The sequence below is a fragment of the Dermochelys coriacea genome, chromosome 11 (genome assembly GCF_009764565.3).
Source record: "Dermochelys coriacea isolate rDerCor1 chromosome 11, rDerCor1.pri.v4, whole genome shotgun sequence".
NCBI lineage: Eukaryota > Metazoa > Chordata > Testudines > Dermochelyidae > Dermochelys > Dermochelys coriacea.
In genome coordinates, this window is record NC_050078.2 from 45,596,672 (window position 1) to 45,622,177 (window position 25,506).

The 25,506-nt window shown below is 42.1% G+C and overlaps 2 protein-coding genes across 6 annotated transcripts in view; one reads left to right on the plus strand and one right to left on the minus strand.

The window, feature by feature from the left end:
- Positions 1 to 2,421, minus strand: part of PRKRA (protein activator of interferon induced protein kinase EIF2AK2) — a 22,427-nt gene extending 20,006 nt beyond the window's left edge. The window contains exon 1 of one of the 2 annotated variants that reach the window (XM_043505407.1): positions 2,147 to 2,421. In XM_043505407.1, coding sequence (XP_043361342.1) covers positions 2,147 to 2,232 — 86 coding nt within the window. In that variant the 5' untranslated portion in view covers positions 2,233 to 2,421. The remainder of the gene's footprint in view (positions 1 to 2,146) is intronic. The other variant, XM_038420908.2, reaches the window with a different exon arrangement.
- On the plus strand, positions 1,607 to 25,506 carry PJVK (pejvakin). 4 transcript variants are annotated; one of them, XM_038420898.2, is made up of 6 exons: positions 1,607 to 1,741; positions 9,273 to 9,468; positions 12,556 to 12,697; positions 16,043 to 16,160; positions 18,343 to 18,438; positions 24,025 to 25,506. In XM_038420898.2, exons 2-6 carry the CDS (start codon positions 9,347 to 9,349, stop codon positions 24,324 to 24,326), a joined length of 780 nt encoding a protein of 259 aa, XP_038276826.1. In that variant the 5' UTR covers positions 1,607 to 1,741; positions 9,273 to 9,346; the 3' UTR covers positions 24,327 to 25,506. The 4 variants fall into 4 exon arrangements, with proteins under 4 accessions (XP_038276826.1, XP_038276831.1, XP_038276825.1 ...); XM_038420897.2 differs by lacking the exon at positions 1,607 to 1,741 and adding an exon at positions 4,958 to 6,379; XM_038420903.2 differs by lacking the exon at positions 9,273 to 9,468 and having other exon boundaries at positions 1,609 to 1,741.

Here is a 25,506-nt window from a genome sequence, read left to right on the forward strand (position 1 = left end):
CTAATTCTCCACAGGAAAAAAACAATCATTGTTGAGGAGGATCTGAAGGTGACCATTCCATAGTGGGTGAAAGCTCAATCTATCTCAAACTCACCAGGTTCAAAAATTAACAGTATCTGAATAGCTCAGGGGTGGCCAATGTGTGGCTCCAGAGCCACATGCGACTCTTCAGAAGATAATATGTGGCTCCTGCTAGGAGCCAACTCTGCGGAAAAAATGGTGGGTGTTCAGGTGTACCAAAGGATAAATACCCCAACATCAGAGGTGCAGCTCTAAAATTAATCTCGATGTTTATCTCAACCTATCTTTGTGAGTCTGTTTTCTTGATGCTCAAACATGTGAAATCCAAGCACTGATCTGTTTTGACAGACAGCCACTTAAGAGAACTCCTATGTGTGAGCACAACTTCATACAAACCAAACTTCAAGGGAATTGTTTCAGAGTAGCAGCCGTGTTAGTCTGTATTCGCAAAAAGAAAAGGAGTACTTGTGGCACCTTAGAGATGAACAAATTTATTTGAGCATAAGCTTTTGTTAGCTACAGCTCACTTCATCGGATGCATTTGGTGGAAAAAACAGAGGGGAGATTGATATACACACAGAGAGAACATGAAACAATGGGTTTATCATACACACTGTAAGGAGAGTGATCACTTAAGATGAGCCATCACCAGCAGCGGGGGGGGGGGGGGGGGGGGGGGGGAGGAAAACCTTTCATGGTGACAAGCAAGGTAGGCTATTTCCAGCAGTTAACAAGAACAACTGAGGAACAGTGGGGGGGTGGGGTGGGGTGGGGGGGGAGAAATAACATGGGGAAAATAGTTTTACTTTGTGTAATGACTCATCCATTCCCAGTCTCTATTCAAGCCTAAGTTAATTGTATCCAGTTTGCAAATTAATTCCAATTCAGCAGTCTCTCCTTGGAATCTGTTTTTTGAAGTTTTTTTTTGTTGAAGGAGGATTGCCAGAAGTCCCACTAAGTAAAAGATTAAGTTATCATTAACTATACATTATAAATGTATCATAAATATACATTATGAACTTATATAATGATGTGTGTGTTTATACACACATACAATTGTTACATATTACTGTAGTTCTTTGGCAATGTACATTGGTAAATACTGGCTCCTTCTCAGGCTCAGGTTGGCCACCTCTGCGAAGCTTTTCTCCAACAAAAGCCTAGCTATTTCAGGAACTGGTGTTTTAGGCCAGGACTACTCACATGCCTAAAATCAAACATGTGCGTTTGTAGGATCATAGTACACAAACATTGTCCTTGTCAGGCTTGGAAAGTGGACTAGACTTCTTTTTCCCCCCTCCCTATATTATTTATTTATTTTGCTACACCACGAGGATGACAGAACATTATGCTGTTGGAAGTATCATGAAACAACGTGCCCTGGCACTGTTTGGAAGATGGGCTGTTGGACACCTAAATGCTTCTAAGAATCGGGAGCTTTCTTGCGGGGGTGGGGGGTGGGGGGGGCGATTACTGTCTCTCCACCTATAAGTCCACCACTTCTGGTTTGAACTGGACAGGGTCCATGAAGGCACTGGGCCTTGTTTAGCAGCTGTCACATTCGTCCATGAAGGCGGCTCCTTTTCAGGGATGCGGAGTCCTGCTTACAGCCGCGAACGGCGTTAACTTTACGCTGACATGCCGGAGAGGGATCGTCAACAGGGAGCTGAGTGTAGCGGCTACTGAGCCTGCCTCTAACGGCATCCCTCGACCTCCGAGGGTAAGGGACTGAGCCTTAGGGGCTGGCGGGCCGGCCGAGCGCGGGCCGGCGCAGCATCTACCCTGGCAGCCCCCCCGGGGGGGGGGGCCGAGGGGCTAAACTCAGGCCGAGGCTGCGCTGAGAGCAGGCGGGGGTAAAGGCCCCGCGCCGAAACCCGGCCGCAGGGCGGGCCGCTCTGTGGGGGCGGCCGGGCTCACGCTGGGCAATCCGCCGGCGGAGGGGAGCGGCCCGCCTAAGGCTGCGGCCTCCGGCAGGGACCAGCGTGTTCCCCGCGGCGAGGCGAGGCGACGGGCTGGGGCCGGGGCAGGGGCACGAGCCCGGCCGGTCCCACCCCCGCAGGCAGCGGTTGGCCGCGGCCGCTCGCGCACCTGTGGGGAGCGGGGAGAGGTGGCCCTAGTTACCCACAATGCCCCACTGGGCGCTGACCTGCGGGCCTCGTCCTCCGCCTCCGGGCTCTGCTGGGTCGCGGCCGGGAAGCTCTCCTGAGACATGGCCGGGCCGCCGGCCTCCTCCGCCTCCCCGCGAAGCGCGTCCCCCTAGTCGGCGTGTTGGGAGGGCGGGGACGCGCTGGCAGGGCGGGGCGGTGCTACCTGCCTTTCCTGCCGGGCAGAGCCCCCGCTTTCTGCCGCTGCGGTGCCCGGCACCGCGCCGGAGGACGACAGTCCTTCCTGCCCTCCCGCTCCGCGGAGTGCACGCGATGGGGCCGGCCCTCGCGGAGCGCACCCTGTGTGGCCTGGCCCGGCCCGGCCCGGCCCGGCCCGTGGTGCACAAACCCTTCCCTCTCCCCGCAGAAATCCCGGAGGGGAGAGTAATGCCCCCCCCCCGCAGTCCCCTACACACCCATGGGGCAGAGAGGGAAGCCCTACGTTCCCCCTCCCTCAAGCCTAACGTAGGCCCTTTCCCACTCATATATATGAACACGCTGAAAGCCTAGCAAAATCCCCTGTGCCCCTCTCTGATGTTACCCTGGGGCTGCTAATTTTGGTTGGATGTATTCCTGGGGACTTCATCACATGACACCTTTCATTCTTGGGGACTCCAGGCTAATCCTGGAGAGTTGGCAACCATAATTTACCCCTACATGCTATTGTAGTCATCTTTATCCAAAGAATACCTTGTAAGATATCACTTGGAAATTCATAACGTCCTGGTGAAATATGTCTGGCAACATTCTATGGGAAGTTCTAAGATTCCCCCATGTGGTTGTTATTAATTCAGGTTCCAAACCCCACCATCCTGCCTATACAGATATTGGCAGTGATGAGCTGCCAAAATCTTAACAACCAGTTCCCTCTTCACCCCACAAGGGGGTCGTGTGTCCCCCAGAACTCCTGCCCCTTCCAACCCCCTGCCCCATCTAGCCCTGTCCCCTGACCGCCGCTGGAACCGGGCAGGAGGGTCTCGTGGGCCACCGTAGTGGGTGCCCACCCCACCCCGCCCTGTCCCTAAGAGCCAGAGGGACCTGCCGGGGGGAGAGGTGAGGAGTCCCGGCAGGACTTACCTGGGGCGGCTCCCGGGAGGCATCCGGCAGGTCCCTTCGGCTGCTAGGGGTGGGGTAGCAAAGCTAGAGGGGGAGCAACTGACTCCATGGGTGCTCCAGGGCTGGAGCACCCACAGGAAAAATTTGGTGGGTGCATAGCACCAACCAGCAGCTCCCCGCTCGGCCTCAGCTCACCTCATCCCCACCTCTGCCTCCTCTCCTGAACGCACCGCCCCGCTCTGCTTCTCCACCCCCCACCCCCAGTTTCCCGCAAATCAGCTGTTTGCGCAGGGAGCAGGAGAGGGCTGAGAAGCAGGCAGCGGCTCCGTGCTCAGGCCCAGGGAGGCGGAGGCGAGCTGGGGCGGGGAGAGGTTCCCCTGCGCCCCCCCCACTTGGTTACCTGATGTGGCGTGGGCAGCCCGCCTCGTGCCCCCAGCCTCAACTCACCTCCACTCCGCCTCCGCGGACCTGAGCGTGAAGCCACTGCCTGCTTCTCAGCTCTCCCAGGCTTCCAGCGCGAACAGCTGATTTGCGGGAAGCGCTGGGGGAGGGGCGTTCGGGGCGGAGGCGGAGTGGAGGTGAGCTGGGGGTGGGGCGGGGAGCTGCCGGGGGGTGTTGTACACCCCCCAAATTTTCCCCATGGGTGCTCCAGCCCCGGAGCACCCATGGAGTCGGCGCCTAATGTGCCACTTTTGGCCGGTTGTTAAATTTAAAGCCCATTTGAGGGACAACCAGTTCTAAAAGGGCTTCTAAATTTAAAAACCGGCTCCAGCTCACCACTGGATACTGGCAAATAGGTCTGTCCTAAACAATGGACTGTGTGCTTGCTTTAATTTGCATTTAAGCAGTGAACAGAGTCATCAGGCAGGAAGGGAAGATGAAGTTCAAACAGGTGAAAAAACCATCAGGGAATATCTTTCCAGGTAAACTCTTTATCTCCTGGGTCTCAGCTGGAAATATGTTTCAAGAGGGGAACTGAAATTATTAAAAGGAGGGTCAAACACCTGAAGACACCCCTCTCTGTCTCTTTCCCTGCCATTTGCATTCACTGCACCTGAAGAAACAAAGGTTTCAGAGTAGCAGCCATGTTAGTCTGTATTCGCAAAAGGAAAAGGAGTACTTGTGGCACCTTAGAGACTAACACATTTATTAGAGCATAAGCTTTCGTGAGCTACAGCTCACTTCATCGGAGTGAGCTGTAGCTCACGAAAGCTTATGCTCTAATAAATTTGTTAGTCTCTAAGGTGCCACAAGTACTGCTTTTCTTTTTGAGGAAACAAAGACGCAGTTATTGGATACTCTAGGACAGGTGTCCTGCCCTAAAGAGTTTGGTCAGTGTAAGACTCCTGAACGCGTGTGATGAGAACTTTTTGCTTTGAATCTAATGTAGTTTGTTAAGTTAGGCACTAGTGAGCATTTTACCTTTATTTTTCTTGTAACCATTTTTTACTTTTATGGCTCATTAGCTTTTAAGTGAGTACAAGTATTTCTTTGTTGTCACGAAAGCTTATGCTCTAATACATTTGTTAGTCTCTAAGGTGCCACAAGTACTCCTTTTCTTTTTGCAAATAAACTTTTTGTATCTAATCCAGTGTGCTCAAGCTGAAATGTCTGGGTAACTCCATTTATGGTAACAAGTTGTATGTGTACTGTCCTGGGGGGCGGGGGAGCAGTGCAGTATAGGACATATGTTTCTGGAGGAAAATCTGGGATGGGGGCATGTGGGGGTCACCCTGCAGCATAACTAAGGCTGATAAGAGCCAAAGTGTGGTTGGCTGGCTGGCTGGCTGGCTGCAAGCAGCACACATACAGACATAACTGGGAGAGATTTCCATGCGGGTGGCTGTTTGTGAGCAGTCCAGGTTAAGGCTACAGTAGCAAGGCATTGTAAAAGGAACCCCAGGTTACAGGGAATGGGTGACGTAGCTACTCATTAGCCTGGATCGTATCCTGGTATGTCACATCCTCCTACCAAATGCTGACACACCCCAGTAATCTTCTTTCCCCGCCCCACAGACACACACAATTATCCATGAAGGAACGAACTGCTAAATTCCTCTTCCCTCATCCCAAGCTCACAGAACAAAATCCACACATAATCATGTGGGGAGAGGCAATAAAACACAAGAATATCCTTTCTGATACAGAAAATATTACACATATACCAAGTCCTCCTGACTCAAATGCACCAACCAGCCAGAAAAGACAGTAAACATCAGCAAAGTAGACTCTTTTAGAGGTGAGACCACATCACACTGAGCAAAATCTCTGCTTTCCTCACCCTAGGAAGAGACTAACATACAGTAAAATCCCCTAACTTTGGGTAAAGTCGTATCTACACATCAACTAAGGAAAACATTTAGAAAGGTTCGCACAATCTGAAGTTTATTTCTTCAGGGCTGAGCTCTTTAATAGAGTTATTATACAACCACAACTGAAAGGAATCTCCTCCAGCCCCCAATTGTGTAGCTCAGCAGGCCTGCTCAGGTGAATTCCTGTTGGTAAAATGCTTTGGGATCCAGCTGGATAATAGGCACATTAAACAGCAAATATATCATTGTCTTTGCAATCACAACAAAAAAAGATAACTGCAGAATTTAGTAGTCTTTTGATTCTAAAGCAATCATCTTATTTTCAAATAGTGGCATTATATTACTGAAGATTGAGCAATCATCTCTGTATCAGTTTACACAGTTAATTTATTATTCATTGTACTGGATTAGATGGCATAACAAAAGGAAGTTGGAAAACAATACACTGTAGAAGCTGGGTGGTGATGACCCTACTGATTCTCTTTTCCAAGTAAAATGTAACTAGGCTTTAAACAAAGCAGCTAGATTTTAAGTTTTGCCATGTGAGAATTCAATTACTAAAATATTTTAACATGGATATGAGGTTTGGAAGCTGCAGTTGATACAGGTTTTTTTATTATTATTAATGCCATATTATGTTTGCTGCTGCTACCAAAAACTTTGTTAAGCAGGTTGGGGATGGTGGGAGGTTAGTCCCTGTTCCTAGCCTCAGTGAGGCTGACAAATACCAACCTCTGAGTCTTGTTATTAAGAAGAGAAAATGTTTTCTTTCAAAAAAGTCTAAATTTGCTTCGACACCTTTCACCCTAAAAGATATTCTTCAGGGAGAGAAAGAAATTTCAGCTGGTAAGTTTTTTTGTTCTTCTTTAAGGCCTGAAAAATTAAGTTTTTGCAGTAAACATAGACTTGGTGTTATTTGACCTGGTGTTATTTTTAATTAGTATATGTAATATGATGGTGCATTAGTATAGTTAAGAGATAATTATCTTCATTAGTCATGCAATTAATGAGAAATGAAAAAATAAATTATAAACATAGTCAAACTTCTATTTTAAAAAAACTGCACAAATATGTTTACTAAATGGCTAAAATTCTGGAATAATTTTCAGGAATCCATTTTATTGACAAATCTTGATTATTTTTGTGCAAGTACATATTCAGCTGTGTGTGTTTAAAAAAGTATTATCACAAAAGACTCCTGGTAAATGATAGCCTAAGTTGTTTACAGTTATTTTAAGTTCCATTGTACTATACATATGTTTTCAATGCGCATCTCCATGAAGCTTCACTGTTGAATAGAAATAATGGCTCCAGTCCTGTAATTGATTCATGTGACCGACCTCTTGTACCAGTTAAATGGGGATCTGTTCAGGCACAGGGGCCCATGCAGATCTGACTGAAGAATTGGGCCATAATAATTTGTTTTTATAGTTTAGTCACATATTTCAGCAGTGTAACTACCTCTAGATATGTATAATTCCAATAAATCTTAAGGAGACTCTGTCATAAGTAGGAGGTTCAAAATTTAAACTCTAGGTCCAGTTGCACAAAAGTGTTGTGATGCTGAATGTCATAGTCCCTAGCTTATAGGTGGCTAGAAAATCATTCAAACTACCTGGGATCCACATAGACTGAATTAGGTGCCTAGGCTCCCTTTACAATGAATGTCGCAAGATAGGCACTTTAAGAATGCAGTCAACTAGATGGGGAGCTGCCTAAGCTAGCCAGTAGGAAAGACTGACAAGAGCTGTGTGATTTAAGCTGTTATGAAGACAGATTTCTAATTCCGGGCTGCAGAAAAGTGTCTATCTCTAGGTGCGTTCCACAACGGGGAACCCCCTCTCCTGGCATCAGGTGGCTTAGACGCCTAAGCCCTTTCTTGTAAGGGGGAATTAGGTAATTACTTCACTCCACACAGAAAGAGGTGGTGTCCACCTGGTAACTTTAACCCCCTGGTTAAAGCACTCATTTGGGATAAGGGAGATCCAGATTCAGTTCCTCCTGCTGCCAGATGGGGAGAGAGGATTTGAACAGAGACTTTCCCTTGTGTCAGGAGAACACTCTAACCGCTGAACCATGGGGCTCTCTCACTCTCTTCAATTGAAGCTGTTCCACTGTGTATAAATAATTAAAGAGTCACTGGAGCATGGTGACTGGATCCTGGGTCTCCCGGGCCCAGATGGGTGCCCTAACCACTGGGCTATGGAATTGTTCTTTCTCGCTCAGACACAATGACTCTTTAATGCAGTGAATGCACATGAAAGCAGAAAAATCCACTAAGGAAAAAGATTTCTATTTCAGGACTACACGGAGACTTGACACACACATAGGGTCAAATCCTTCTAGCCTTGCACCTATGAGAAAGTAAGATTACTTGTGTAAGTAAAAGTTGCAAAAGATTTCTTGTAAAATCTAGTTTTAAATAGATCAAACAAAACACTTTGACAGTGCCCTTTCAATAGGGGTTACATCTCATGAAGACAATGTGCTTTAATATGTAATTGAATTTCTACTTTTTGGATGACAAAGGTACTGGAAAATGTGACAAGCCACTTAGCATTGTGAGTGAAATATATGACACGCTTTTATTAAAAATAAAATTACAACAGAAGTGGCACTCAATGCTTTAAAATTCACTTTATGAAAAGTCTGTATCTTCCTTTGTCAACCAGTATCTTCTAATTTTTTCCACAAATAGAACAGAAATATATTGTGAATCACAAGGAGAGTATTAACTAAAAATGCCTATTAAGTTAGAATAGAGTTCAAACAAAAATGGATTCTTTAGTTCATATCAAGATCTACGTATATGCAAAATTTCAAGAAAGTCAGATGACATACTATGCATTTTGCTACTTCTCCAGAAGAAATTATAAAAGTAGACAATGAAATCAATGGGTGCTGATTCTTATCATGTGACACATGTATTAACCTTTTCTAACTGACTCCTTTTAGGTAATGGGGCCAGGAAATTAAGCCAGCTATGCTAGTAGTCATGTGTCTCACACATATATTACAGAAACGAAAAACAAATTCAGCTAAATTGCCACTATAAATATAACTAGAAACTCAGCACTTATTAAAATGATTTTTCTATAGGACTCTTCGTCCATGAGGATTGTGTTTACAAAAACAACAAAAAAATCACAGCGGGCATAAACCACCCTTGTACCGACCAAAGGCCCTATGTAGCACCACAGCCACTCTTAATGTCATGAGAATGGCAATGTGGTCTAGTATAGGGCATTACATTGGGTGTTAAGAGTTTAAATTCTGTTCCTGAATTTGCCATTGACGTACTATGTGATCTGGGACAAGTCACTTTATTTGTGCTTCAGTTTCTCCACTAATAAATTGGGGATAACACTTACTCACCTGTGTAAGGAGCTCTGATATCTGTGGATGAAAGGGTACTTTATGAGAATTGCGATAAGCATGATTGTTGTCTGAGACCCTTCTGCTGCTCTGAATTTCACCCCAAAAGAATAAAGTTTGTGTTTGATATTTTCAGAGTGATACCCCTGTTCTTTAGTTTAAGTTCGGTCCTGTAAAATTAGTAACAGTTTTGCGCTATGCCAGACTTGGTTTGAATCACTACTATAATTCTGAGCCATTTAATGTCGGTGTATTTCAGTATTATTCTGTTTATAACCTAATGGACTTCAATTTTATTTTCTGTATATGGGCATGAGACTCCCCCCCCCCCCCCAAAACACAGCAAGTATACTCTTTTCCTCAGGTGTTTCATCCTATCAGCTGTTGAATTATGAAGACAAATCAGATGTTTCACTCTATGGTAGACGAGGAAATCAGATGATGAGTGATGTTGGGGTCAAAATTGCTGGATCAGATTCTATTGCAGTAAAAGCTTCATTTGGTATAGTGACCAAACATGAGGTTGAAGTACCAACGTTACTTAAAGAACTTACTACTAGGTTAGTACTATAATTTTTATATACTTGACCCAAGTGATTCCATGGTTAGATTGTGTGAAATTACATTGAAATCCTGGGTGATTACTTTTTTTGGTTAGGCTTTGAGAGCTGTAAATCAACGAATAAGATTTGCGGTATGATCATTTAATAAGAACATAAGAATGGCCATACTGGTCAGACCAATGATCCATCCAGCCCAGTATTCTGTCTTCCGACAGTGGCCAGTGCCTGATGCTTCAGACGGAATGAACAGAACAGGGCAATTATCGACTGATCCATCCCCTGTTGTCCAGTCCCACCTACTGGCAGCCAGAGGTTTGGGGATTCCCTGAATATCTTGGTTAATAGTCATAGATGAGCCTGTCCTCCATGAATTTACCTAATTCTTTTTTGAATCCAGTTATACTTTTGGCCTTCACAACGTAGAGTTTCACAGGTTGACTGTGTTTTGTGTGCAGAAGTACTTCCTTTTGTTCGTTTTAAACCTGCTGCCTATTAATTTCATTGGATAACCTCTTGTCCTTGTGTTATGTGAAGGGGTAAATAACATTTCCCTCTTCACTTTTTCCATACAGTTCATGATTTTATAGACCTTTATCATATCCCCCTACTTAGTCGTCTCTTTTCCAAGCTGAACGGTCCCAGTCTTTTTAATCTCTCCTGATATGAAAATTCTTCCATACACCTAATCATTTTTGTTGCGCTTCTCTCTACCTTCTCAAATTCTATTTGATGGTGACCAGAACTGCATGTAGTACTGAAGGCATGAATGTACATTGAATTTATATAGTAGCATCATGATATTTTCTCTCTTATCTATTCCTTTCCCAATGGTTCCTATCATTCTGTTAGCTTTTTTGACTGCTGCTTCACATTGAAAGGATGTGTTTAGAGAACTACCCACAATGACTCCAAAATCATTTTCTTGAGTGGTAACAGGTAATTTATGTTTTCCAATGTGCACTGCTTTGCACTTATTAACACTGCCATTTTGTTGTTCAGTCACCCAGTTCAGTGAGATCCCTTTGTATTTTTTTGCAGTCAGCTTTGCACTTAACTATCTTGTGTAATTTTGTGATCATCTGCAAATTTTACTACCTCACTGTTCACCACCTTTTCCAGATCACTTATGAATATACTAAATATCCTTCTGTATAAGACCAGAAGGAACCATTGGTGATCATGTACACTGACTTCCTGCATAATGCAGGCTATAAGACTTCCATGAATTATATCCTGTTTGAACTAGAGCATATCTTTTTAGAAAAACATCCAGTCTTAATTTCAAAGTTTCCTGTGATACAGAATTCACTATATTCCTTGGTAAATTGTTCTAATGGTTAATTACCCCCACTGTTTTTTTAAGTGCTTTATTTTGAGCCTGAATTTGTGTCTCTTCAGCTTCCAGACATTAGATCTTGCTATGTCTTTGTCTGTTAGACTGAAGAGCCCTCTTGCAAATTTCTGTTTTCCCCATGTAGGTACTTATAGTCTGTGAGCAAGTCATCCCATAACTTTCTCTTTGATAAGCTAAATAAATTGAGTTCCTTGGGTCTATCGCTATAAATCATGTTTTCCAGTCTTCTAATTGTTCTCTTAACCCTCTCTAATTTTTCAACATCCTTCTTGAAGTGTGGACAACAGGACACAGTATTCCAATAGTGATTGCACAAGTGCCAAATACAGAGGTAATATAAATAAACTCCCTACTCATACTCAAGATTCCCCTGTTTATTTTTCCACGGTTCACATTAGCCCTTTTGGCCACAGTGTCACACTGCTGGGAGTTCATGTTCAGCTGATTATCCACCTTGACCCCTAAGTCTTTTTCAGAGCCTTCATTTCCCAGAATGAAGTCCCTGGTCCTGTAAGTATGGCCCCACATTCTTTATTCGTAGATGTATGAATTTGTAGATGTATGAATACGTTAGGCTGAATTGAAAGGCCTATTGTTTGCTTGCATCTAGCTTACCATATGATGCAGGTCACTTTGTATCAGTGACCTATCCTATTCAGTGTTTACCATTCCCCCAGTCTCTTCTGTCCTCTGCAAACATTTATCAGTAATGATTTTATGTTTTTTTCCAAGTCATTGATAAAAATGTTAAACAGCATAGGACCAGGAACCCCACTAAAAACACACCTGCTTGATGATGATCCCCTGTTCACAATTACATGTTGAGACTTATTCTTAACCAGTTTTAATCCATTTAATATATGTCATTATGAATTTTTTTTTCTAGTTTTCTAAACAAAATGTCCATGGTACCAAGCAGAGATGATGTGGGGAATGGACACGTGGAGTCATGTGCCCCCCCCCCCAGATTTTTCCAGGGTTTGATGGCTCTGCTTGGTCACATGGTGTGGCCAGGCCCCCTCCCTGTTCAGCAGCTGCTAGAGCCAGTGAGCTGGGAGCTGCTGCCATGGGGGGAGAGGCAGCGGTAAACAGCTTGGAGCTGCAGGGAGGGGCTGCTGAGGGTAAGAGGAGGGGCATGCCTGCGGGGGCATGACTCAAGCTGCTTGGGGGGTGAACCTTTAAATTGTGCCCCCCCACTCTCAGCAGGCACGAGTCGTTTCTGGTACCACGTCAATTACTTTACAGAAGTCCAAGTATATTACATCAATGCTATTACCTTTATCAACCAAACTTGTACTCTCAAAAAAGATATCCAGTTAATTTGACAAGATGTGTTTTCCATAAATCCTTGTTAATTGGCATTAATTATATTACTCTCCATTAATCCTTTATTAATCAAGTGCCATATCAGCTGTTCTTTTTAGTGCCCAGAATCCTTGTCAGGCTGACAGTCCTATAAATGCCCAGGTAAGTCCATCTATAATAACCCAGGTCTTCCTGTTTACCTTTTAAAAATATTGGCACATTAGCTTTTTTCCAGTCCTTTGGAACTTCCCTATGTTCCAGGACTAATTGAAAATCAATTTTAATGGTTTCAATAGCTCTTCAGCCAACTCTTTTAAACTCTTGGATGCAAGTTAGCCAACCTGCTGATTTTAAAAATGTCTAACTTTATTAGCTGCTGTTTAATTTGCTAATTATCTGTGGATTTTTTTCTCCTTTAATTTTAGAAAAATTAACTTTGATCACTGCCTAGTCCGACAATCAAGAGAAAGTAGAAAGGAGGTTCTGTGTGTGGTCATGGAAAGTATTAGAACAACACGGCAATGCTCATTGTCTGTGCATGCTGGTATGCGTGGGGAAACTATGAGGGTAAATATATTTGATAGACTTCTTTAAATAATAAAATGCATAGTAAGGACTTGTATTCTTATTGTAGGGACTTGTGACCAGATTTTAGTTGCATTTATACTGGTTTAAATCCAGAGCAATTCCAATGTAAGTCAATGGAATTGTACTGATGTAAATTAAATTAGACTCTGACCTTCTCTCTACTTTTCAGATCTAGAGAAAACTATGCCAGTATAAGATATTGGGGTAAAATCTTGGCTCCACTGAGGTCAATAGCAAAACTCCTACTGACTTCATTGGGGCCAGGATTTCACCCTACTCTATTAATTTAATATTGGAATAGGCCATATACCATAATTATGCTATGTGTGTGATGCTCTCCATATTGAATTTTTTTATTTTAATAAGCTATAATTAAAAATATTACTAGGAGAACTTGCTTGTCACACTGGTACACTTTTTCGTATTCTAAAGTCACCAGTCTTATGGGTAACAAGTACTGTTGTTTTGCTCACACAGGGCCTTATTTTTTTTTTAACACCTGAAAAACTGTTCATGTATATGCAGCTTTTGTGATATTTTATATAAGGGAGCATCTTACACTGGTGGTTTTACATAAATGCACAGATTCTACAATTAGAAAATTTGGTTGCAAGCCAGATTCTGCACGAGGCAGAAGAGGACAGATCACTTAAAAATAATGGAGAAAGAAGGAATTAGCTAGTTCTAATTTAATTCCCCCGTCATGCAATTTACCCTTTATTAATAGCTAATAGAAGTTATTAAAGTGTTTGTTTATAGTTATATAGGATTAGGGTGGTTAGATCGCCTTGTTTGCAGTGATTTGTCTTGGTTTTGAGGTACAGTCTTGTTCTAGTTGAAATCCCAGTCAGTGCTAGTGAAATCTGATACTTGTCCTAGATTCCTTAGAACTGGCTTTGTAGCCATTCTGTAAACTACCAGGGCATGGGCAGCCTACCTTGTGGATGGAACAAGACCTTGCCAGGTGGTTGTGGTGGCAGTTCAGGTGATAAGTGAAGATCCAGGGATCAAGCACCAGTCCAAGGGTGAAGCTAGAGTCAGAATTGAGGGGTCAAGCTGAAGCTGAGAACTGGAGTCAGAATCCTAAAACAAAGGGTAAGCTGGAATTGTAGTCCGGGACATAGCAAAGAGTTGGAACTAGGAGTTAGAAACCAGAATGGAACAGGGAGGTTGGGGATGAAGCAGGTATAGGCTGGAGCAAGAACAGAGTGGGAAGCAGGGCAGGGCTTGGAGCAAGAACTGGAAGCATAAGTAAGAACAGGGTAAGGACGGCTGTGGGTGTGGTATGCATTGAGCAGCCACCATGTGGTGGCTGCAAGGTTCAAGTAGCAGACCGTTGGCTCCTCTGCTCAATCAGGAAGTGCAACTGTTTGGAAGGGGCTCATTGGGCCTATTGTTGGGTTGCCTTGCGACCAGGCTGGGAGCCAGCTGTGTCCCTGGAACATCCATCATAATAACAGTAATAATAATACAGATATCCTCTACCTGCCCAGTCCCTGCTGTTGGGTTAATTGAGTCTGAAAGTACTGCTTCTAAAAGTTGCCAATTCCTCATTTAAAAATGGACCACCTACAGTGCTATAGATGAGAAGGTGCAATCTGGAATGAAATTACAAGGCAAACTCCTTAAGAAAACATCTGGCAGACAGAAAGGTGGAAGATTAGTGCTTAGGATCAGCACTACTAAGTTTGAGAACTGATTTTGATAGTGTTTGGATAGTGTAATATTTACAGTTACTTCTGTAAATTTGATTTGAAGACATTTTGATGTCAGTCTTACCTACTCACTTTCAGTTGGCACCAACTGCACTCTTCTTCACTCCCATACAAAGGAAATCATAGCCTAGGTGAAAAATATGATCAAAATTTCCTCCTGACTCCAGAAAGGGAGAACAGGGAAAAGAAGAGGGGTGAAAAGAAAAACAAAGTGGAAAAATAGAAAGCAAAACTAGAAAAATACACAGAGAAGAAAAGAGATGAGAAGTGAAAAACAAAATGAACAAAGACATAGGTCAGGGTGAAGATACAGAAAACAGCTGAGATAAAGGTGGAACGGGATGTGATGTGTATGTGTAGGGGAGGGGTGGCCAGGCATTGATTCATTGATCCAAGACATAGCTCTTGCTAAAAAACTTTAGGAACCACTCCCTTTTATTATCACTATGAACTTCCAGTAATTATCCACCCTATATTCCCTCTTTTATGTCTATCTTCTGCAACTCTGACTTCAGTGGCATTATTGCAAGGTTCAACACCTCTTGCATCCTGTTTGCTGGGCCCTGATACTGTTGAATTAAGTTTTTATATGCTTTGTGGCGTATAGTCCCAGACCATATAATATTTGAATTCCATTGGAGAATGCACTGAAGAATGGCAACACAAGATATTGGCCCTGTCATTGCTGTTTCATCCAAACTTGAGAGAGGCCCACTCTGACTCCTCCAAAGAAGAGCTGCTATTGGGAGGACAGAAGCAGGCCTCTTAGATCCTCAGGGCCAGCTCTACACTTTTTGCAGCTCCAAGCAGCGCACCAAATTGCCGCCTGAAGAAGGGAGCTTCTGCCAAATTGCTGCCGCGGGACTGTGAAGATACAAGCTGATGCCGAATTGCCGCGGCGGCGAAAAAACCCATGTCACATGGACTGCCGCCCCTTTAAGATTGCCGCCCCAGGCACCTGGAATGCTGGTGCCTGGAGCCTGCCCTGCAGATCCTTATCCAAAATCCAGTGGAGTCTATGGGACTCTTTCCATTAACTTCAGTGGTCTTTGGTTTGGACTCTTAGCTTCACCTCAAGTAGAAACTGTGACTGACTTGTCAAAGTAGGAGATATGATGATTGGACCTGGTTGCAGGAAGTCAGAAAGTTAAGGCTTGTTGGGAGTCTGGGTGACTGGAAGGATAAAGCTATGATATTGTCAGTGGTATGCATAGAGAAGGAATCTCAGAAAGTTTGGATAATAAGGTTTGCATATCATTAGGTTTGGATAATTAGGTTTGCATAATTCTACAAGTCCTTTGAGTTATGCTTATCACTAATTTATGTATCAGATATAAATGTCTAATTTTCCATGGCAAATTGATACTTTCTCTGTATCAAACATTACTGAAGTGCAGAAAAGAAAGGATGACATTAGTATACTGATTAGAACTGGGAACATTTCTTTGGAGGTGGAGTTTGATCTTCAACTTCAAAAGAGTCTTTCCATTGCTGAAATTTTCATACTGTATTTTAAAGCTATTACTCTTAATTTTCATTTCTGATCAAAACATTTTCTTGTAAATATTTTTTTCTTAATGCAATACATTTTTCCTTTTTAAAATCATAGTTTCATATTATTGAGGACCAAAATCACAAAGGACGAGACAAAGCTATTGTTTTTCCAGCTCACACAACTATTGCATTTAGTGTATTTGAACTTTATATTCACTTGGATGGTAATTTTGGTAAGTGATTTGTTTGTGCTATTATTATAATTGCTAATATAGTAATTTGATTCTTTAAAACATTGTTCTTGAACTGAGACTTGACATGTGTCAGCCCCAATCCTATAAATATTTATGCACATACTTAACTTTTATACATGTCAATTGTCTGACCTCATCAGAGCCTTAATCCACTTTTAATTCTTCGCTTTAATTCACAATTAATTCTTGCTAGGATAAATATAAAAGCCATTAAAAGGTCTGATTTATCCTGGAAATGCTTTCACAGAATTAACTATTTAAATGTAAGTTTTTGAAAAATGAAAATCACACTGTTAACAATGAAACATTAAAAAATGTATCTGCATATCAGTGTATGCCTTTGCTGGTTTGTAAGAAACTGAATATCTTAGGGCCATCTGATCCATTTCTCCATAAAAGAAGAATGTGGCATGGCAACCCCCATTCTAAAAGGCACATCTGTGAAATTGATAAAAACATTTTCCCTGCCTGGAACTTCTATTTCAGTTTGTCACAAACCAATGAAACACAGTCAGAGACTAGTCAAACACGGTCACCTCCAAATCTTTACAAAGTTTTAAAAAAACGAACAATTACCCAAAACAAAGTAAAGGAGTACTTGTGGCACCTTAGAGACTAACAAATTTATTTGAGCATAAGCTTTCGTGAGCTACAGCTCACTTCATCGGATGCATCTGATGAAGTGAGCTGTAGCTCACGAAAGCTTATGCTCAAATAAATTTGTTAGTCTCTAAGGTGCCACAAGTACTCCTTTTCTTTTTGCGAATACAGACTAACACGGCTGCTACTCTGAAACCAAAACAAAGTGATTGACCTGCCTAATACTCTCCCTGTCAGTGGAAAGGATGTGGTTTATAAATTCCGCTCATATGCCAGTGTGCTTTCTCCCAGCCCAGGACTTCAGTTAGATGGGAACCTTCAATCAGTCAAAGTATGGGGGTAATAATAGCCCATAATATAGTTTTAGGGCTTGATCCTGCACTCATTAAAGTTTAATGGCAAAACTCCCATTGACTTCAGAAGTGCAGGATCAGGACTTTAGTGACATATAATTTAGATTGTATTTAAAAAATATAACCAAAAAGATAGATAATACTCCATGAGGTAATTCTTATCTCTATATATGCAAATAACACTACTCACTTGTTAGAGACTCTGATTGGGGCCCCACATGCTTTGCAACACATTGGAGATACATTTTATGACAAGGGCACTCTGAATTTTGAAGCATAGTGACACATTTACATTTCTGTGACAACCTTATGTGCATTTAAAAAAACCCAAAGCAGTTATTGAATTAACTTTGAAAAACGATAATACAAGCAGTACAGAATTCCTCTGATATTCATTTTAATATTAAATTGAACATATAAATCCTAATTTTGGAATTATTTTCCATTTTACTTTGTTACTGCACAGTTGGGGATAGGTGCACTAGTTAGATGTTTTTACTAAAATGACCAATGAAATAGCAATATTGATATTTACGTTTTTACCATTAAGGTGCAGAGGTAATCCCCAATACAGATGAATGAGAGCTGTTAGGATTTCTCTTTAACATTCTTTGTAAATTTATTAAGATGATATACTTACTTCAAAACCTTTTCTTTACAATATTAGAGGCTAAAAATTAAGAATTTTATTTGTTTAATTTAAAAGTTTTACAGCTGATTATGTGGTAAATAACATGGTTGGGAATCACAGAAAACCATTCACAATTTCAGATTTTCCATTTTTGGTTTCAAATGGGTTTGTGACTCTGCTTTTACTCCAAACGTGAGGCAGTCTGTTAATGGAATGCTGACTGCCTTAGACATTTAACCTGGCCAGGAAACCGTAAGGACATGCCTCTTGTGAAGGTCACTATAAACCATCTAAATTAGTGAATAAAGTAATTACTACTTCATCTCATCTTCTTCTTTCTCTGTTTCATCTAATTTTTTGTGCTAACACTGTGTGCATGTTGTTTTACACCATCTTTCCTAGGAATTAAAAACCCAGTAGAATAACTAATAGAAAAGCTGAATTTAATTTTAAGCATTCTCTTAGTTTTATAATATGTGTTATATAACAGAAAACATTTTGTATTAAGCTGTGTTTTGAAATTGTGTAGCTTTTGAATTTCATCCTTCTGAAGGTTCTACTTTTTTCTTTAATACAGAGTTCTGTGTCACTCCGGTTTCAAAAGGAGGATTTGAAAAAGAGCAATCTGGATCATTTTCATTGAACAAATTAAGGAGGAATCTGTTCCACCAAAGTATGATGTTTGATATTTATGTCCAAATACACTAATCAAATGGATTAAGTACATGGGTTTTTTTCCTTTGACTTAGTAGGCAAGGTTAGAAGTTCAAAAGCATCTAATCAAACTAGAATTTCACTTTAAAATTTGCACCAAGATAATAGCTATTTTGGCTGTGATCAGATTTATTCAAAATAATTGTAAGGATTTTAAGATTTTAATGGAGAGAATCTGGCTTTAAATAATTATATTTTTAATTAATGTGAATATATAATGTTGTTTATCATGAAAACTTCTAATTGTATTCTTAAAATAAATGATATTGGTGATCATAAATACTAATTGTACAACTACAATATTTTAGCATGTAAATCTGTTCTATATTTTACAATTTAGAAAGTATTGCATAGTCGATCTCAAAGGATAATACATAAAGATAAGATAAAGTTGAGGTTGTAAATGTTATTAATGTGTTAATTAAAAATACTAGAAAATGCTCAGTAGGGCATAATCTTCAATTGACGGGAATTGGCCTTTGTCTATTTATAGGTTTTCTTTCTTATCTTCAAATAACATGAAAATACTCTAACAATGTTATATGTTGTGTACAATTAAAAACTGGATATTTACTATCCCTGGTAGTTAAATTTACTGTAGTATGAGCCTGACCCTGAACCACTGAAGTCAAGTGGAGTTTTCAGAGTAGCAACCGTGTTAGTCTGTATCCGCAAAAAGAAAAGGAGTATTTGTGACACCTTAGAGACTAACAAATTTGAGTGTAAGCTTTCGTGAGCTACAGCTCACTTCATTGGATGCATGCAAGGGAAAATACAGTAGGGGGATTTTATATACACAGAGAACATGAAACAATGGTTGTTACCATACACACTGTAAGAGAGTGATCAGGTAAGGTGAGCTATTACCAGCAGGAAAGGAAAAAAACTCTTTTGTAGTGATAATCAAGGTGGGCCATTTCCAGCAGTTGACAAGAACATGTAAGGAACAGTTGGAGGGGAGGGGGAGGAAATAAACATGGGGAAATAGTTTTACTTTGTGTAATGACACATCCACTCCCAGTCTTTATTCAAGCCTAAGTTAATTGTATCCAGTTTGCAAATTAATTCCAATTCAGCAGTCTCTCGCTGGAGTCTGTTTTTGAAGTTTTTTTTGTTGTAATATTGCCACTTTTAGGTCTGTAATCGAGTGACCAGAGAGACTGAAGTGTTCTCCGACTGGTTTTTGAATGTTATAATTCTTGACGTCTGATTTGCGTCCATTTATTCTTTTACGTAGAGACTGTCCGGTTTGGTCAATGTACATTGTAGAGGGGCATTGCGGGCACATGATGGCATATATCACATTGGTAGATGTGTAGGTGAATGAGCCTCTGATAGTGTGGCTGATGTGATTAGGCCCTATGAGGGTGTTCCCTGAATAGATATGTGGACACAGTTGGCAACAGGCTTTGTTGCAAGGATAGATTCCTGGGTTAGTGTTTTTGTTGTGTGGTGTGTGGTTGCTGGTGAGTATTTGCTTCAGGTTGGGGGGCTGTGTGTAAGCAAGGACTGGTCTGTCTCCCAAGATTTGTGAGAGTGATGGGTTGTCCTTCAGGATAGGTTGTAGATCCTTGATGATGCGCTGGAGAGGTTTTAGTTGGGGGCTGAAGGTAATGGCTAGTGGCGTTTTGTTATTTTGTTATTGTTGGGCCTGTCCTGTAGTAGGTAACTTCTGGGTACTCTTCTGGCTCTGTCAATCTGTTTCTTCACTTCAGCAGGTGGGTATTGTAGTTGTAAGAACGCTTGATAGAGATCTTGTTGGTGTTTGTCTCTGTCTGAGGGGTGGAAGCAAATGCGGTTGTATCGTAGACAATGGCTATAGACAATGGATCGTGTGGTGTGGTCTGGATGAAAGCTGGAGACATGTAGGTAAGTATAGCAGTCAGTAGGTTTCCGGTATAGGATGGTGTTTATGTGACCATAGCTTATTAGCACCGTAGTGTCCAGGAAGTGGATCTCTTGTGTGGACTGGTCCAGGCTGAGGTTGATGGTGGGATGAAAATTGTTGAAATCATGGTGGAATTCCTCAAGGGCTTCTTTTCCATGGGTCCAGATAATGAAGATGTCATCAGTGTAACGCAAGTAGAGTAGGGGCATTGGGGACAAGAGCTGAGGAAGCGTTGTTCTAAGTCAGCCATAAAAATGTTGGCATACTGTGGGGCCATGCGGGTATCCATCACAGTGCCGCTGATTTGAAGGTATACATTGTCCCCAAATGTGAAATAGGTGTGGATGAGGACAAAGTCACAAAGTTCAGCCACCAGGTTTGTCATGGCATTATCGTGGATACTGTTCCTGACGACTTGTAGTCCATCTTTGTGTGGAATGTTGATGCAGAGGACTTCTACATCGATAGTGGCTAGGATGATGTTTTCAGGAAGATCACCGACAGATAGTAGTTTCCTCAGGAAGTCAGTGGTGTCTCGAAGATAGCTAGGAGTGCTGGCAGTGTAGGGCCTGAGGAGGGAGTCTACATAGCCAGACAATCCTGCTGTCAAGGTGTCAATGCCTGAGATGATGGAGCGTCCAGGATTTCCAGGTTTATGGATCTTGGGTAGCAGACAGAATACCCCTGCTTGGGGTTCTAGGGGTATGTCTGTACGGATTTGCTCTTGTGCTTTTTCAGGGAGTTTCTTGAGCAGATGGTGTAGTTTCTTTTGGTAACCCTCAGTGGGATCAGAGGGTAATGGCTTGTACAGTGTGGTGTTGGAGAGCTGCCTTGCAGCCTCTTGTTCCCATTTTCAGTATTTCTTATTCTAAGAATGGGGAAAACCACAAAGACAAAAATAAAGATAAATGTGATGGTGCAGTAAACATCTGCTTCTAATGGTGCTCTTTATGTAGGAGACTTTACTCCACTTTTAGCCCTCCCCAGTGGTGCAAGTACGGTGGTACGGTCTGGTACGCCATACCAGTAAGATATTTATAGCTGGAACGGCATCCTGGAAAGACAGAGGAGGAGCCCGTCCCCAGCCCTTCCACACAGCTGCATCTCCTGAGTCCTCCTGCCTGGGGTCGGCGGACAGGACTGGGGGCGGTACAGCAGCTGCGCCGGAGGAGCTGCTGGTGTGCGCTGCCCAGCGGCCCCACGTTCTGCTCAGTTCCTGGGAACCGCAGCGGGGCAAGGAGTAGAATGTAGGGCCTCTGGGCAGCCTCATGCCAGCAGCTCCTCTGGCACGGCTTCTGTACCATACCCCTCCCCCCACCCTGTCCTCCGGTGGGGCTGCTGTACAGACCCCAGGCAGCAGGACTCAGGAGAGGTAGCTGCATGGAAGGGCTGGGGGTCAGGCTGTGGGCGGTACAGCAGCCGCGCCCGAGGAGCTGCTGGCGTGGGGCTGCCTGGTGGCCCCACGTTATACAGGGCGGGAGGGATAGCTCAGTGGTTTGAGCATTGGCCTGCTAAACCCAGGGTTGTCAGTTCAATCCTTGAGGGGGCCATTTAGGGATCTGGGGCAAAAATTGGGGATTGGTTCTGCTTTGAGCAGGGGGTTGGACTAGATGACCTCCTGAGATCCCTTCCAACCCTGATATTCTATGATTTATGATCTATTTTGCTGCTTTCGCCACTGTGGTTGTGGAGAGCCCCGATCTCCTGGGAACTGCAATGGCAAAAGGAGCAGAACGTGGGGCTGCTGGGTGGCCCTATGTCAGCAGCTCCTCCGGTGTGGCTGTACCACTCCCAGCCCTTCCACACAGCTGCGTCTCTTGAGTCCTCCTGCTTGGGTTCTGTACAGCAGAAGTCTCTGGCACAGCGGGAGGAGGGCAGAGCTCCCCCCACCCCCGGTAGTGTGGGATGGATGTGGATCATGGGGAGGGGATGGGGAGAGTGTGCGGGGGCCCCGGGCTGGAGGTGGGGTGGGGAATAGTCATTTGGGGGGGTCATGTGGGGCGGTCATGTGCCTCCTCCCCCACTTCGTGTCCCTCCCATGAGCGCAGCGTACCAGCAATAAATGTTTTCTACTTGCACCACTGCCTCTCCCTGATCCTGGGAGCTGCTGGAGGTCAAACCAACCAGTAGTGCAAGTTTGAGTAGCCTCAGTGCTGCCCTAACCTGCACCAATGGATAAAAGTCTCCAAAGAATCACTCTGCTGGTCAAGTTGTTTGGCGTGCTTCATACTCTTGGCGTGGAACATCACCTCTGCATAGGGAGACAGGAATAGCTGGTGTAGGGGATGGCTGTGCCCTCCTTATGACAACACAGAATTTCTCTACTCTAGGGCATTCCTTTCCTGCTGTCTTAAGATAGTTTTCAGTCCAGTTTCCCCTACAATGGTGCAAAGGGGATTTAAGAGAGGCTTGAAGATCAGGCTCATAATATGAAAGTCAGGAAATTAACATGTTAAACTCATATTTCAAAAAGTATAAACATCAGTCTGGAAATACTAAGTTCAGATTTCAATACTCTAACTTTATGTTTCTTCATTACTTATACACTGCTTATTGATGTAACAACTCCATTAGTTATAAAATGGAGAATCCCATGTTGGATATATGTATTAAAAGCATAATGGCCAATACTTCCAATCTTAGGTGCCTAAAATTAGGTTACTAAAATCTTATTTATACATCTAAATAAAAATGGTTTGATTTGCAAAGGTGCTGAGTACCTGCAGCTCCCATTCATAATGGAAATTACTTCACTTCTTTTTAGATACTGATGACAAATTTAGATTTGAGAATGGTAATAATCTTTTTTTGTTGTACTATCATATAATCTGCATTCACCTTTCTGGCCTGTATCAGGTTCAAGAGTTATCTCAAAGCTGTCTTGTGAAGGTGTTTAGAGTATTCAAGATCTGAGGCATGTATGCTCATGTTGAAAGTGGAAGAAAATGATCCCTGCTCTGTTGAACTGATGTGCTGACTGATCACTACTGGGAGGATAGAGTGATTGCAGTCCCATTCCTAAAGAGATTCTAAATCCTGCAGATGTACACAGACACTTTTTTTGCATGCTGGAATATTTATAAAATCCAAAGGCTACTGGGATCTGATGGGAGGTCTCTGCTCTTGCAGAGTTTATCAGTGAGTCTGCATACCATTGTAAATAGTGTCCTGAATTCCATGAACAGCTCAGATATATACCTACCAAATTTTCCAAAACTAATTAGGTGCTGGCCTTCCTTGAGGACACCAGAGTTAAAGTATATTTAGAGTGTTTGATGTCCATTTCTTTTTCCTACCCTCCTTTTCTCCTCCTCGTCCACCCTCCCCCCCAACAAAAAGTTAGAGAAACATTTCAAATGTGAATTATCATCAACTTTTCAAATGCTCAAAATGTTCATGAGATGTAGGGTTGTTATTTCACCAGTAACAACATTGTTCTCTGGCAAAGATATCTAAGAAATTTCTGCCATCCTTTGAAATAAAAGTGTCAAAATTAAGGTTTCAATGGAAAACCTAGTTACAACCATAAAATGGTGTCTCTAATATGGCTTCATAACTCAGCACTTATTTCCGTCAGTGGATTAACTGTATGATGTGTCATGGTGTGTTCATAATGTGATGACAAATTATTGCTATTTTGTGTGCATTCTTTTTCAGATAAAAGGGTAATGGATATCATTGCTAATTCAGATGCTTACTTGGAGGACCTTTTTACAGACTATTATGAAAAAGCTGCAAGCATGACTGATATCTCTACAAGCTATCTCAGAGAAGGGTCTCATATTCGGGTTAATTTACTTAATAACAACATCCCAAAAGGTCCTTGTGCCCTTTGTGGAATGGGAAAGTCTAAAAGAGAGACCGTCTATGGATGCCTAGAGTGTTCTTTTAATGGACAAAAGTATGTACGACTGCATGCTGTGCCCTGCTTTGATGTCTGGCACAAGAGAGTGAGATAAATGATCTATGAGCGTGACTGTTGTTATAGACTTCAGTGTAACTGTGCCACAAAATTTCCAAAATTGTTGAATATTAAGTGCAACAGACATTAAAAGTGCAAAATGTTTGGTTATGGTATTTCCTTTTTTATTGTAAAGTGATTTTTATTTTACAATAAAGAAAATTCTATTACTTAGTGCAGAAATGTCCCATATACAGCCCCTTCAAAAAATTTGCTACTTTTCTTCTTTATGGCACTTTCTCATTTTATCATTCATGATAAATAATATATACATGTTGAAATTGAATTCCAGAGTAGCAATCAGAATATAGTTTGGAATTTACTATAAAAGCGACTTATTCACATTTGGTCTGTCAAGATGTTATTTATTGCCTTAACTACACCAGAGTATGATGATAAAATGAGAACGTATTAATACTTTAGTGCTATCATGAATGTTTAATTGAAGTATCAGATTAAAAGCACATTTAAAAACTAGCTCAGTTTAAGGCTTCATTTACAAGAGGGAAAAGTTAAAAGGATTGCAGCTGGTGATTATGGATTCTATTTTAAGCTGTGAATTCGCCATATGTCTATTCTGATTATATTTGTAAGGACCACAAACAAGTCTACAGTTTGCACTTAGCTAACTCAGATCTGATTTTTTTTTTTTTTAAAGCCTTCAGACTTGCGGCTGACTTTAGTGGCTTTGACATAGTTGAAAAAAATAAAAGAAACAAAATTATATTGCATTGCAAAACTAGTGTACTGAATCCCACCTATTACATCTCAGGTCTAGTAGCTGTAGAGCCCAATATCACAAATTAAAAAGTAGTATGCAGTCAAGTTGTAGCTGTTGCAATCCCAGTATATTGGATAGACAAGGTGGGTAAGGAAATATCTTTTATTGGACGAACTTCTGTGATACTAAGAGTTTCTTTCCAAGATTTGAAGAAGAGCTCTGTGTGGCTCAAAAGCTTGTGTCTCTCTCTCATCCACAGAAGTTGGTCCAAATAAATAAAAAGTTTTCATAGTGGGGAATGCATGCAGCAGAGGCCACTGCAGTGTAGAATATTGAAATTTGGCAGTGCTAGGCTCTGCTAGAATGTGTTCCTGACCTGCCTGGCTCTCTTTTGATGCTGCAATTTTAAAGTGATGAAGATTAAAATTCTAACTCCCTCTATCATAATTAGAAGCTG

Excerpts from the sequence above, each read along its gene's own strand:
- PJVK (XM_038420897.2), top strand. The coding sequence starts at position 6,169 with ATGTTTGCTGCTGCTACCAAAAACTTTGTTAAGCAGGTTGGGGATGGT. Across the intron at positions 9,469-12,555 it reads CTTAAAGAACTTACTACTAG|AAAAATTAACTTTGATCACT; the intron begins GTTAGTACTATA and ends CTTTAATTTTAG. Across the intron at positions 16,161-18,342 it reads TCACTTGGATGGTAATTTTG|AGTTCTGTGTCACTCCGGTT; the intron begins GTAAGTGATTTG and ends TCTTTAATACAG.